At 40.6% G+C, this 13,889-nt stretch overlaps 1 protein-coding gene across 3 annotated transcripts in view; it reads left to right on the top strand.

Moving 5' to 3' along the window:
* wrn (WRN RecQ like helicase) overlaps positions 1-13,889 on the top strand; it is a 72,973-nt gene that overhangs the window by 27,139 nt on the left and 31,945 nt on the right. For all 3 annotated transcript variants that reach the window (XM_084693653.1, XM_084693654.1, XM_084693655.1), the window contains 12 exons: positions 8,088-8,196; positions 8,299-8,367; positions 8,491-8,573; positions 8,761-8,867; positions 9,229-9,416; positions 10,058-10,232; positions 10,347-10,528; positions 10,903-11,001; positions 11,104-11,196; positions 11,478-11,637; positions 13,095-13,265; positions 13,485-13,576. In XM_084693653.1, coding sequence (XP_084549779.1) covers positions 8,088-8,196; positions 8,299-8,367; positions 8,491-8,573; positions 8,761-8,867; positions 9,229-9,416; positions 10,058-10,232; positions 10,347-10,528; positions 10,903-11,001; positions 11,104-11,196; positions 11,478-11,637; positions 13,095-13,265; positions 13,485-13,576 — 1,528 coding nt within the window. The remainder of the gene's footprint in view (positions 1-8,087; positions 8,197-8,298; positions 8,368-8,490; positions 8,574-8,760; positions 8,868-9,228; positions 9,417-10,057; positions 10,233-10,346; positions 10,529-10,902; positions 11,002-11,103; positions 11,197-11,477; positions 11,638-13,094; positions 13,266-13,484; positions 13,577-13,889) is intronic.

Raw genomic sequence — 13,889 nt, 5'->3', positions numbered from 1 at the left:
ACACATCGCCACTGATACTAGATATTATTTGAAATTCCCTTCCATGACAAGTCATGGCACCCCAAACAACCTTTTCAAAGCACTACAAGTAAGCTATTCTTTACAGCAGCAACCCAATCATCCCGTTGTCCCGTTTTAAAAGAAAATGTACATATCTTGATTGTGGACAACTTTTTCTCCCCCAATCTCAACAAAGAGCCAAACACAGCAACAGGATTGACATTTTAAAAAATTACCACAGTAACTTGCTCACTTTTTATGCTTCTAAACTCCATCAAAACAATAATTCATGCATCTGAAACCGGAAGCTTTCAAGGGGCCACTCTTAACAAACAAAAATTCTAGTACGTTCATCAAAAAAGGTCTATACTAGGCATTCTATACAAATTCAATGTTTTACACATTGCCGGTAACATTTAGCCTACAATCTTTCTATATCACAGTAGCCTAGGCTATGTCACGGTTTGTATCTATCTAGCTAATAGGCTATACATTGTGAATTTGGTCTCAACAGCTGTGGCCAAAAGTATTGGGAGCGACTGTCAGAAATATTAATCTTGACCAATCATTGCACATCATTGTCAGTCGGTGAAGAAGTGAAGAAAGCTTTATTGCTTGCGGCCAGCCCACAAGGAGACAAAAAGACCACTCGCCATAGTGATACAAAGTTTGTCTGCTAGAATGTTGTGCTAGCTAACCTTTTAAACAAAACTGCTCTCCACAGTCATTGGTTCATAAACAGGCTTACAACCGTCACATAGCTCTCCTTTCATTTGCTCCCATGCATAGACCTTGCGCGCTTGCGTGCGTTCCTGTTTGCGTGTGCGCGTCCATTGCAGTGGACATTTACACCATCAACCCTACCCCCACCAGGTGACTAGCTAATGGTCACCAGACCTCAGTCTCCCTTCTAGCTCTGTCAAACAGTATCTCCTTTAAACAAATAAACCCCCAATTCTTCTTAGTCCTCAGTCCCAAGATAAGGGTCTTGTATGTTTACCTAAGCTTGGACCTTGCCTACAGTTTCATTTGGGGGTGGCCTCTCTACACACAAGGCTACACACAGTATCATTTTATACAGAATAAGAGGTTACATCTTCAACTTATTTGACAGCGACATACATTTTGTGTTTGCCAAGCTTGCTGGGCCTTGGCATAAAATGACTGCTAACATACAATGGCTTGCCTTCGGCGAGCACAAACCATTGTTATCTCACATATATATATTTATTTATTTTGTATTATTGTTTATTTTCGCGCCCCTAAGGCACAGTAAATATTTGGACTACATAGACAACATCGATGTCAAAAGGTTCGTCTTGGTCTTGATTGCATTGCTTCTATTTGGATTAACGTTCCGTTGCACAGTTTAGGAGGTTACAACGTTTTTGTGGGGACAAAGTGCCTTTTGTCGACGAAGGGTAACCTGTGCTAGCTATGTCACCACGTCAACACACGTTAGCAATGACGCATGGATACAACGTGATGGAGACTTTCTAGCTCGCAAATTGGAGTGAAAAATACCACCCCCCAAAAATCACAACCATTTGGCTTTGTAGAGAAAGCGATTTTGAGTGGAATTGCAATCTCGCATTTTGATTTAGGTCGTGACAGTCTTTAAAATTTGAGCGAGTGCAGGTCGCCTCTGAGACCGCCTCGTCTTTTAGGCGGCAGCCATGCTAGAAAGCGTCATAGTATAATTTTTTGTAGCTAATTTTATAGTTCAATTTTACACGAAAAAAAATGAAAGAGGGAAATGTTATGATGATATGCCTACTGTGAAAACAGCCAGGTGGTGAGATTTTAATAAACATTGCTGTAAAAACGTTGATTTGTTTGCTACGTGAGAGCCTGTCAGCCTCCTTTGACGATTGCGGCAGCAACAACAGTGTTGTCAACAGTGTTGTCAACAGTGTTGACACTCAGTCAACTGTCGATCTGCGGCTGGTGAGTATTTTCTTAATTTCGTACCAGGGTCAATTCTACATCTAAATGGACAGCAGTGTTTTAAAGATATGGCGATTGCGAAGACAGCCAGTGGGTCAGCATAGTTTGTTATTTGTGTAAAACTTGGAATTTGAGTGAGACTGCGTCTTGTTTTGACGTTAGCCACAGAGTCACAGACTCGGCTCAGACTGCCTACTGGCAGTGTAGTAGGCTACAGTACTGTCTTCAATGCCACAGCTATGGCTAAACTTTTATGTCTTACACGGCTGTTCTTAATGCTGTAGAATGCTCCATTCACTTGAATGGGGCTTCCCAACGTTCTGCGGTGAACAATTTTCTCATATTTGACCGTTGCTATGCATATTTGACCACTGTCAAGGGAAGTGGCCTTTTTGCCTCGGATTCACGTCTTTCGTAGCACTCCGCAAGTAGTCCGGTAACTTTTCAACCCCAGCGTACTCTGTTGCTTAGCGACGTCAGCTGATTTGAAGCCTAAATAATGCTCAAAGTCTATGAAGTTCAAAGTCTTTGGCGAACTATTTCTCTGCTGATCAACAATACGAATGGTAACAAATACATTGTAAAAAGACACACTGTGTTAAGTTATTTTTGTTGCCAAGTAGCCGTGTAATAAGTGGGATAATTTATAGAACACCGGTCATTATCGGGGAAATAAGCCCCTTCAGGGCGGAACAAAAACCCCTCCGCTCCGTGCTGTTTGCCCTGTCGGGTCTACTATACATTATCCCTTACAAAAGAAACGTTCTAATTTCCTGCGCTTTCAAACAATCAGTGGTGTGGATAGCAACGGCAACTAGCTTGCCTCTAGCAAACTGCTTTTGAATTAGCCATGTCTCCCTAAATTAATATCGAACTTATTTACATTTTGGGGGGCTCATTTTCAGTTAGCAGACGGTACTATTTGAATCGCAATTCTATCTGAAATACTGCTAGTGACATTTTTGTAACAGTAGCTTGTTTCAAAGGGGGTTCCTTGTTTCAAAGGCTGTTCTTAATGAATTATGCAATATGAGTACTAAATATGAGTAGAAATGCTTGAAAATATCCCTAGAAGGGAAAACGGACCACCTGCAACTGAAGCAAGCAAGCACACCCTACAATTTCCCCAGAAATTGTACCCTCTCTAGTTTCAGTAAGTCATATCATCAGCACAGGGTAAAGTGTGATCTACTTCTAGCCAGGAGAAATCACTGTATCATTCTGATTGGATTTTAAGAACAGATTGACTGCTTTAAAAGAAGGGACTATTTGCATATTTTAAAAATGTTCGCCCCCCAATTTTTTTTTTTTAAATTCTTTCCAAACATTTTCCTCAAATACTAAACCAGCCAACTTTGCAAACCACAACATTTTTCATTGCCAAAAATGATGGCCACTACTGTATGTTGCAATTGAGTAATAATGTTGTGTTTGAAGAAGCAGATAGTCTACAAATTAAGTAAATAATTATTGAAGTAAAGTAGTTTTTCTTATCTTTTAACATATACATCAATTGCTTAGTTTGTGTTTTTGTGCAATACCGCAAACTTCATGTCCTCAATAGTAGGTGGCGCATCACCTCTTTCAACATCCGGCAAAGCCTGACTGAATTACAGCTGTTTGAACTTTAACCAAATCTGACAATGCTTGCCATTTGAGAAACGGCTTATTTTCTGATACAAAAACTGAACAGTCCAATGTCTAAGTCTGTGAATGGCTCAGTGGGATGAGACACAATGCTGATGTGCAAAGGGTTGTAGGTTCTAGTCTAGTCAGAGCTATATATATAATTGGGTGTGCTCACTCCTTTGGCGCACACAACCATTGTTCTCTCTCATTTATATTTATTATAATTTTCCCATCACTAAAAAAAGATGAATATTTGCACTACAAATACAATGTTGGTGTCAAAATATTCATCTTGGTCCCGATTGCGTTGCTTGTATTCGCGCAAACGTTCCGTTTGATGGTTTAGGCTTAAATTACGTTTTGTGGCAAATAGTGTCTTGTGTTGCCAATGGGAACTCAGTGCTAGCCTTTTTATTTTATTTATTTGTGACAAGTGATTTTTTCCAGGTAGAATCAATTGAGAACCAATTTGCATTTACAATGATGACCTGTCCAGAAGGCGGCAGCACAGTCCGCAGAAGTGAAACAACAAACACAGATACAAAACAGTATGACAAACACATGAGGAAAAGGCACAAACACACATGAATAAACACTATATACCTAAATAAACAATAAAATAGATTAATAAAAAGTAAAAAGCAGATTACTGGATTTTCTTAATAAAAATGAGAGAGAGAGCGAGAGAGACCGAGAGCGAGGCGAAAGAAAGCGAGAGCGAGCAAGAGAAGCAGGGCCGGTCAGCAGGTACAACAGTCAACTATGATATGTTTCATCTTTAGTTTGGACATGTTAAGAGAGATAAGAGCTGTAAGCTTGAATGTGTTTTGAAGTGAGTGCCAGTCATTTGCAGCGGCAAAATGAAAGACATTATGACCAAACACAGTACGAACTTTTGGAATGTTGAGCCTAATGAAGTCACTTGATTTTAAGTGGCGATTACTGTCAGAGATGTGCAGAAGATTTGAGAGGTAGCGAGGGGTCATTCCCAAAATGGATTTGTAGACCACGAGCAGCCAATGTTGCAGCCATCTGGTGTGAAGGGAGGGCCAGTCGACCAGACTGTAGAGATCACGGTGGTGGGTGGTGAAGGGTGGCCTGGCTCTGCCCTCCTACGTACGTCCGCTCAATTTGGATTTTGCTTCTGTACTAGGTCGTGAGCTCGGCTCTGAAGAAATTTTTTGTAGGTCCAATCAGCAAACAGAGGGAGTGGCTGAGAACGATAACGTTATTGTCGTGCACTAGTTTGAGCAGTTCAGTAATGGCGGCGGAGAAAGATGTGAGCGAAACTGTTCTGCGGTTGTGGCAACGCTGCCGAATATCCATATGTTAAAGCCGGAGCAAGAACATTCCTTGCTGAATTTTGTTGGTGGCCATGATGTTGTGGCCCTCCTCCCCACGGGGTTCGCAAAAAGTTTGATTTTCCAGCTTACGGCAGCTTGCTCCGTTACAGTAGTGGTAAAGGAGTTGGCTTATGGTTATGGCAGATCAGAGTGGCTCTGGGCAGATCCAATAGTTTTAAACTTCAACAGAGGACCCGCCTTCAAGGAAGTTAACGTTTGTCAATGGAGCAATCCCAGATCCTCTGTACAAATGAAATGTACGAGGTTCTGGTTAGGACCAGGCTAGGTGAAGGGGACACCTGTTGCAAAATGTCTAACAGCACACGTTAGCAACGACACGTTAGCAACGACACGTTAGCAACGGCACGTTTGCAACGACACGTTTGCAACGACACGTTAGCAACGACACGTTAGCAACAATGCAAATATATGCCGTTCTAGTAAGACAGACAGTCACAGCGATATCAGCGAGCCTTCAGCATTAGTACCGTAGCTTAAAGTCTAGGTAAGTTGTGGCAATATGTCTTCATCTGCTAGACAAGTGGTTTCCCCTTTGTTCTTTTGGTGAGTAGTCTCACAAACCCTACTTACCCGGCGTCATGGAGCCGACTAGGTAAATAGTTATTAGCTGTGCTCCGACCAGATTCAGACCTAGACCTGGTAAATTGTAGAGCTAGCTAACTACTACAATTCTGCTGTATGGGAATCACAGGAGCTAACCAGTCAAAAATATATCAATATATCATAATATATCAAAAAATATAAGAACACACCCCAACATTTCCCCAGAAATTGTACACTCTATTTCTTTTTGGATTCTGACAGAAATTACGGTTTCAAGTCTTCAAGTTCAAGTCTTTTATTGTCAGATGCACAGAACAACGCAGGGTCAGACTGGGCACTGAAATTCTTAGGACAAGACAATGCAAAGCAATTTGGCATAACATAACATATAAGTACACAGAACAAAGATTACATCTATGATAAGGTAAAATATAGTAAACCTCCTAATATACAAATAATATACAATATTCATGGGGAGTCAGATGGCTGAGCGGTTAGGGAATCGGGCTAGTAATCAGAAGGTCTCTGGTTTGATTCCCGGCTGTGCAAAATGACGTTGTGTAAGTGCCTTGGGCAAGGCACTTCACCCTACTTGCCTCATGGGGAATGTCCCTGTACTTACTGTAAGTCGCTCTGGATAAGAGCACATTACTTTTAAATGTAAATGTAATACTCAATATGGTATACCAAACCTCTAAATACACATAATACACATAATAACTTATACTAACCTTATAAACCCATACTAACCAAAGACAAGTGAAGTGCAATATTGCTGATAGTGCAACCAGTAGCTAAAACTGACAGTGTGTAAAGTGACTAGTGAGAAGTGTGTCAGTGTTCATATCAATGTCTGTAGCTTCCCCCCGATATATGGTCCAGTCTTGAACTGAGGTTTTTTTATTTGTTATCCTTCCTTCTTAGTACCTAAACATTAGGGATAGGGAAGATTCACCGATTTGCATCGGTGCATCGGCATAAAAGCTCACTATGCAATGGCCCGGATCAAAAAAGTGTGCACCGGATACAATGTTGGATGAAATCGCGATGCATAATTTCTAATTTCTAGCATCGGTATAACAGGGCTCTACGCTAATGTTTTCACCAGTACATGTGCTCCGAAAAGAAAACATTTTGGAGCACACAAAAAAATTAGGAGCACAGTGTTTTTTTTATTGTATTAATTTATTAAACATAACTTAACACAGGGGCGTCGTTAGACCCTTTTTACAGGGGCACGTGCCCAGCATAAATCTGCTGTGCCCCAGTCAAATCTAAAATTTGAGTTTTAACAAACCGAAAACACAAAGCTTGCATTCATTATAGATGTCCCTGCCAAAGTTGATATCAAACTTGCGTCCCTGAATTGTTATATAGTGGGTTAAGCGAGTTAGTTTCTATAGCCTAATAGTGCATTGTGCGCAACAAGCTTGGAAGAAGGGATATGAAAAGGGGCCTGTGCCCCAGTACAGTTTTATGTCTAACAACGCTACTGACTTAACAGGTAATACTAGACAGCAACTTTCACTCTGAAAGAACTAGAACAAATAGTTAAAGAAACATGTATATAATTATAGTTAATATTTTCTTAAAATACTGGGACATTATAGACTATGTAAGCACGCCACGGAGTAAAAGGCTTGGTAGTCAAAGCTAGGTAGACCCAGAGCCATATAAAAAGAGAGTTGGGACACTTCCATAGACTTCCATTGTAGTCTAATTTAAGAAGGCATAAGTAAAGCGTGTCATTTGCGACCTATAGTCCCAAACATTGTATTTTGCAACGTTCAACCTCATTCATGCTCAGTGTTACAAATCAAGTTAGCTGATTTAGAAAATAGTTTTAAAATAATGCAGTAATTTCATCAATTTACCAGCTAACTTGCTTAACACTGAACATGAATGGCGTAATAGTTTGTGAAAGACCCAGAGAAACACACATTTCTGACGAGGCAAAATCCCGGTCAATTTTGGAATCCCTGCTGGATGTATTTTTTAGGTCTCGAAAAGAGGACAAAAAGAGGGTAAAAGAGGACGTTTGGTCACCCAAATTTTCTGAAGCTTTGTTGCATTGACACCATACTTGGTATATGGAATCGGGACCCCCGTTCTAAAGACGTCCAAAAAAGTTTGTGCAATTTGACCCCTATGAGGCGCTGCAATAAGCAAAGATTTGGCACAGATCATCTTCCGACCAACCCTCACAAATGTTATCACACGGTTTTTAGATTTTCAAAACCTTTTTTTCCAATCTAAATTGGCAACAGTGCCACAAAACAGGAAGTTGGGTCGTATCTCAGCAAATCTTTGATGGATTCACACCAAACTTGCTACGTATACGCGGAACCCTGTTCTGTGGATGAAAAAAAAAAGAATTGTCATTTAACCTGCCTGGCTTCCTCATTGATGCTGGCAGCTATATTTTCTTAGGGGTTTCCTATGACAATGTTATGGTTTGTCTTTTGTCAGTGGTCCACTGTACCCTTCTGAACACCTTAACAGTACAACGGCTGTAATATAATCATATTCATGGCTGCAGGACATGTCATAGGTTTTGCAAGAATATGTCAATGGAGTGCTTCAGTGAGTGATTTTCTTGTGTAGGCTATGGGAAGAGCTTGTGTTTCCAGTTCCCCCCAGTGTACAGTGGAGGTCTGAGCGTCGTCATTTCTCCCCTCATTGCCCTCATGGAGGACCAGGTGCTGCAACTGCAGTATGTTAACATCATAGATATGCATTAACAACATGATACACATTGAACTGCAAACAAACGTTTCTTTTCATAAAAATAATTTTATTGTTGTTCTAATTCCAGAATGTCCAATATTCCAGCCTGTTTCCTTGGTTCAGCTCAGACCAAAAATGTCTTGTTGGACGTGAAACAGTTAGTCTTTTCTTAAGAAAACACCCCACAATAGAATCTCATTTCAGTCATATAGCATAGACTTGTTTTCTAATGTTTTGAACATCTTATTGTAAAACTGAAAACTACATTTCTATTTTTAAGGGGGAAATACAAAGTTGTGTTCATAACCCCAGAATACTGCTCTGGCAGTGTTTCTTTACTGGAGCAGCTCAACACAACTATTGGTGAGTCAAGAAAAAACTGTCTACTTACTATTTTAGTTGTTAAGTCTTTGTCTTTGTAAAGAACACCTTTCCCATTAAATAACATATACAGAGATCACAGTTTTTATCTGTCAACAACAAAGCACCATTATACAATTTGGGTGATAAAATCACTGAATTATTTGCATTTAATGCTTATGTGCTGCAGGAATCTCTCTGATAGCGGTGGACGAGGCCCATTGTATCTCAGAGTGGGGCCATGACTTCAGAGGAGCCTATAGAAACCTTGGCAAACTGAAGAGATGTATGCCCAATGTGAGTTTAGTTTTGTCTCGCCATTAAAAATGTCTGGCCACCTTTCATTACACTTACTTTTTTATATTTTCAGTTCAAAGCAACTCAAACATTTGAATAATTCGATTTGTACACACCTCCAATTTAAGGAGTTGCATAATTAACAGACAAATTGGGAGGCATGAATACAATTTGTTGGTATTCTTTTAATAAAAAAGGAAATAAATGAAGTCACCTTAGACAATAGACACTGTAATGGTTAGCTTTTTTTACTTTACTTTAACAACAATACACTATTCTTTAATATAGTCTCATATGTTTCACAAAAGAAAAGATTCCAACAGAGAACCGCTAAAATCTTTAGATGATGTTGTCCCATCAGGTCCCTATCGTTGCGTTAACGGCCACAGCCAGCCCCTCCATCAGGATGGACATTGTGAGGAGCCTAAACCTGGTGGATCCTGTCATAACGTGCACCTCCTTTGACAGGCCCAACCTCTTTTTGGAGGTCGGCCACAAGTCTGGAAACATGGTGGAAGACATGAAGCGCTTCCTCAGAAAGAAGCCTGGGTGGGTCCACGTAGAGTCAAACTCTCAGGACAGCTTTGACTGACAGACAGACAGACAGACAGACACAGACACAGACACAGAGAGACAGACGAGGTGAGGTGAGAATAGAGACAGAATTCAGAAAGCTTGAAAGACACGATTTGTAAATCCATAATGTGGAAAGAGGATTAACAAGCTTGTAACTTGACAGGTGAACATATTTTACATGCAGTGTTGTCATGCTGTGAACGTTTTGAAACTCGGAACATGGAAAGAGACATGAAACATCGTAAATGTAAAAAACCTTACACCGTTTACCAATTAAATTAATCTAATGTCTGCAACCAACCAGTTGGTTGGATCATCGTATCAATCACGCAGAAATACACCTACAATTAGTTTCCCTGCAGTTATGGAGTTCTGGCAGTTTTGTCATGTTGTGAAAGTTTAGGAACTGAATCCTGAGAGAGTTGAAAGATGAGGGAGGGACCTTTCCGTCCTGACAAATCTCCCCAAAAGCATTAGTTCGATCTTCACAACAATCAAACCAAAACAATCTCGACATACATCTTTTACCATATCGATTGATGATTGGATAGATGGACAGATAGGAAAGAAAGAATATTCATGTGTTTTTCCCTTGTTATCGCTTCCTCTTTTAGGGGGGACTATGAGTTTGAGGGGCCCTCTATAGTGTACTGCCCCTCCAGGAAGGAGGCAGAGCGGGTGAGTAATGCACTGTACAAGCTGGGCATTGCCGGTGGACTGTACCATGCTGGGCTGGGCATCAAACAGAGGAGAGAGTCACAACACAGCTTCATGAGAGATGAAATTCAGGTATGACCACCGTTTGCTGACTGTTTGGCTCTAAACAGGTGCAATGATGACTTGAAACATTTTGAGATGTAATTGAATAATACTAATAACAATACAATAACATGCTGATTTCAGTGCATTGTGGCCACTGTGGCATTTGGAATGGGTATCAACAAGCTGGACATTAGGAAGGTTATCCACTATGGGGCCCCAAAGGAGATGGAGTCATACTACCAGGAGATCGGCAGGGCAGGAAGAGATGGGCTGCCCAGTGCCTGCCATGTCCTCTGGACACCCGGAGACATGACCATCAATAGGTAACTGTGTGTGTGTGTACAAAGGTTGCATGCTCTAAGAATGTGTCTTTTACCTCTTCACTGATATTCACGGATATTACAGGATTGGTGACAGCCCTGTCTAAAAGTACACATTCTTTAAACTGAACTAAGGTCTTGCTTGATCTTGATAATGATGCAGTAAGAAATATTAACCGTTTTCGTATTGAAATAGCTCTATCTCAGGTGTAACAGCGTCGTCCTCTGCCTGCCTCCCTCTGTTTTGTTTTGTTTCTTTGTAACAAGATTGGCGGTAGTGGTAAGAAGGTTGTTACACTTAGTGACAGTCATGACTCGTTTGTTTGGATTTGTCGTGGAGTCAAAAAGTTAAATACATTTAAAAAAAATTCTTGTAGGTTTCTCCTCAACCAGGGGACTAACAAATTTCGTCCCTACAAGTTGAAAATGATGGTCAAGATGGAGCAGTATCTCAAATCATCCAAATGCAGAAGAAAGTATGTTTCCTATCTTTATTGATTGTTCAAACAGGAAAATATCAAGGGGACTTTTCTGTTAATCAATACTAATTGTAATCTGTACAATGTATTCCTCTTCAGATTGATCCTCTCTCATTTTGAAGACAAGCAGCTGAGAAAAGTCACTTCTGGCATCAAGGGAACTTACCAGTGTTGTGACAATTGCAAATCTGGGTGTGCTTTCTCCAGAACCTTTATCTGTGTTATGTTCATAATTTGCAATTCTTTCTAGAAACGTATTTTATCAAACATCTGGTCTTACGATTGCTGTAGAACCTAAAATGGCATCACACACAGGTGTTGTTGTTGATGTGGACAAAAGTTTGATAACCAACCCATTGTCCTATTCATTATGAACTTTCCCCTATTTTTATTCAAGCTCATTGAGGTTATTGAGTTATTTTCCCCTCAAAAGTATGGAAGCAGTCCCATATTTCTTTCCTTTGTGTGTCCAGGTTGGTGAACATCATAGACGAAAGTGTTTGTGATGGCGGCATTGGAGGAGGAAACAGAATTCAGGACTTTGGCCCCCTGGTGTTCCAGCTGCTAAGTGCAGTGGCTGCTATGGGGGAGAGGTATGGCACCACCACCCCCATCCTCTTCCTGCGTGGCTCGGTTAGTATCACCTCACATCTAGTCTGACCTTCACTGACCCCACTCGTAGGATAGACAGGAGCAGCTTCTCTAACAGGAATATGTAGGATACATCTCTTTACCCTTATGAAAGGGTAACTTTACTTAAAGGGGTGATTGACTGGGTTTTTTGGGTATTTCACACTGTTTCTTAAGGTCTCCGAATAAGGAATGTAACATTGGTAGGGTTGAAAATGGCCCAGGTGCTGTTCTACGCCCCCTGATGCTTCCAGTGAATTTGTATATATATATATATATATAGAGAGAGAGCTTCGTGCTGATTGGTTGGTCTACAAGGAGTGAAGCTGCGGAACAAAGACGCAACATGGCCAAATAGCACTCACTGAAACATCGAAGGTGGAGACTTGAAATAAATGTACAAATAAATCTATTGTGTCTGCACAACGCTGTTTTCAACAGATTGACTTGATATAATTTGAAATGATTACGTTTGTTGTTTCCACTTCTGTTGTCGAAGCAAACAGGATCGACTTAGGTGGGTAACGTTAGCACTACAGCTTAGCAAACAAAACTATCGTGATTCAACTCAGCTTCAATTAGCTCTAGCTATCTTGCTAAAAAAAATAGATCTGGACAAACATGCATGTTGAATTGTAGATTGACATGACAACACAAGTTATTTATTTGAGTGAAACACAGTCAGGAACATGAAATAACGTTTGCCCCATTGCTAGTAAACTAAATCGTCACACATTTTACTGATGCTAGATACAGGCAGGATATATTAGCATTGCTAATAACTGTTAGCAACACCATCATACTACAGCTTGTGGCTGTGATGAACATAAGGTCAGAACAGCACCTCTTTTCAGCAACAGCTTTATAGCAAATCCTGCTTAACATGGTCCCAGGTTTTCAAGACTGTCCTCTGTGAAATGGTTCGAGCAAATGTGTTATTGAGGGTCGAACTGCACAGGGATCTTCTCATAGACAAACATCACAGCTTGTCGAGTGCTTGGTTCCTTGGGAGGACTCTGATCCTTGAATATCCTTGAAAAACGTTCTCCTTTGTAATTCCGTGGAAGTACACAGAGCAGCGTGCAGCAAAGTTTGGGGTGGGACAAAGGTACAGACCAAAGCCAAAAAAGGTGGAGCCCCCATTGTGATGTCACAACGTCACAACCTACCATTTTATAGCAAAACATTTTTTTTGTGAGATTTGCATAGGAAAGAGGTGTCAATTGACTTCATTGTATTGTGGGGTTCATTGTATGTCCATTTTACCCACTGAACTGTCGTTATTCAACTGTGACAAGGTAAATTTGGTTCAGCAATCAATGACCCCTTTAAGTTTTTTCATACCTTGACGCCTACACACAACACACACACAGATTTTAAACACAGATACACATACCGGGTATCATTATAAAGCCAACATGTCAGCACACATTAACTAACTAACTGACTTGTTTTCTCAGAACTCTCAAAGGGTTCCTGAAAACTACCGGTGCCACCCTCTGTTCGGAGGGGGAAAGGGCATACCAGAGGCTTGCTGGAAGGCCTTGGCCAAGGAGCTGCTCATAGAGGACCTCCTGCAAGAGTACACTGGCAGTAACAAGTTCTGCACCCTTTGTCGAATAACCGTTAAGGTAGAGTATTACTAACTTACTACTTTGCTTTTGTATGTACTAAGCAAAACTGTGGTTAACTGATAATAATTTTTGCTTCAGAACAGGGAAATTCAAGAAATGCAAGATTAATTCATGCTTACAATTTGGCACTATGTTCACAACACCTATACAATAAGGAAGCATGCATTTGCATAAACTATTTACGATAACTGTCTGCATTGTGTTTTTTATGCTTAGGGTAAGATGTGGCTCAACCGAGCCCAGGATGAGACAAAGAGAAGCCTACTGCTACAGCCTAACAGGGAGCTCAGTACCTGGTCTGTCCAAAGGTAGACTATCCAGATGTACAATATGCTTTCAGTCTGTTTCTTTCACTGTAGAAGGGATCATGGGGGCCACTTTGTTGGCAACTGCTGCACAAGACATTGCTATATGCTAGTACACAGGACAATTCTAGGATTTGATAACTGATTTGATAACTGATAACACCAGCTGTTTCAATGCTTTGAAAAGGTAATGGAAGGTAATGTTCAAATTAAATACCATGCACAGGAAGCAAATTTGTTGTAAAGGTCCCATGACATGAAAATTTCACTTTAGGAGGTTATTTAACATTAATATGAGTTCCCCTAGCCTGCCTTT

The sequence above is a fragment of the Hypomesus nipponensis genome, chromosome 27 (assembly GCF_054491055.1).
Source record: "Hypomesus nipponensis isolate SF chromosome 27, ASM5449105v1, whole genome shotgun sequence".
Lineage (NCBI taxonomy): Eukaryota > Metazoa > Chordata > Actinopteri > Osmeriformes > Osmeridae > Hypomesus > Hypomesus nipponensis.
This window is presented reverse-complemented; position numbering and strand designations above follow the sequence as displayed.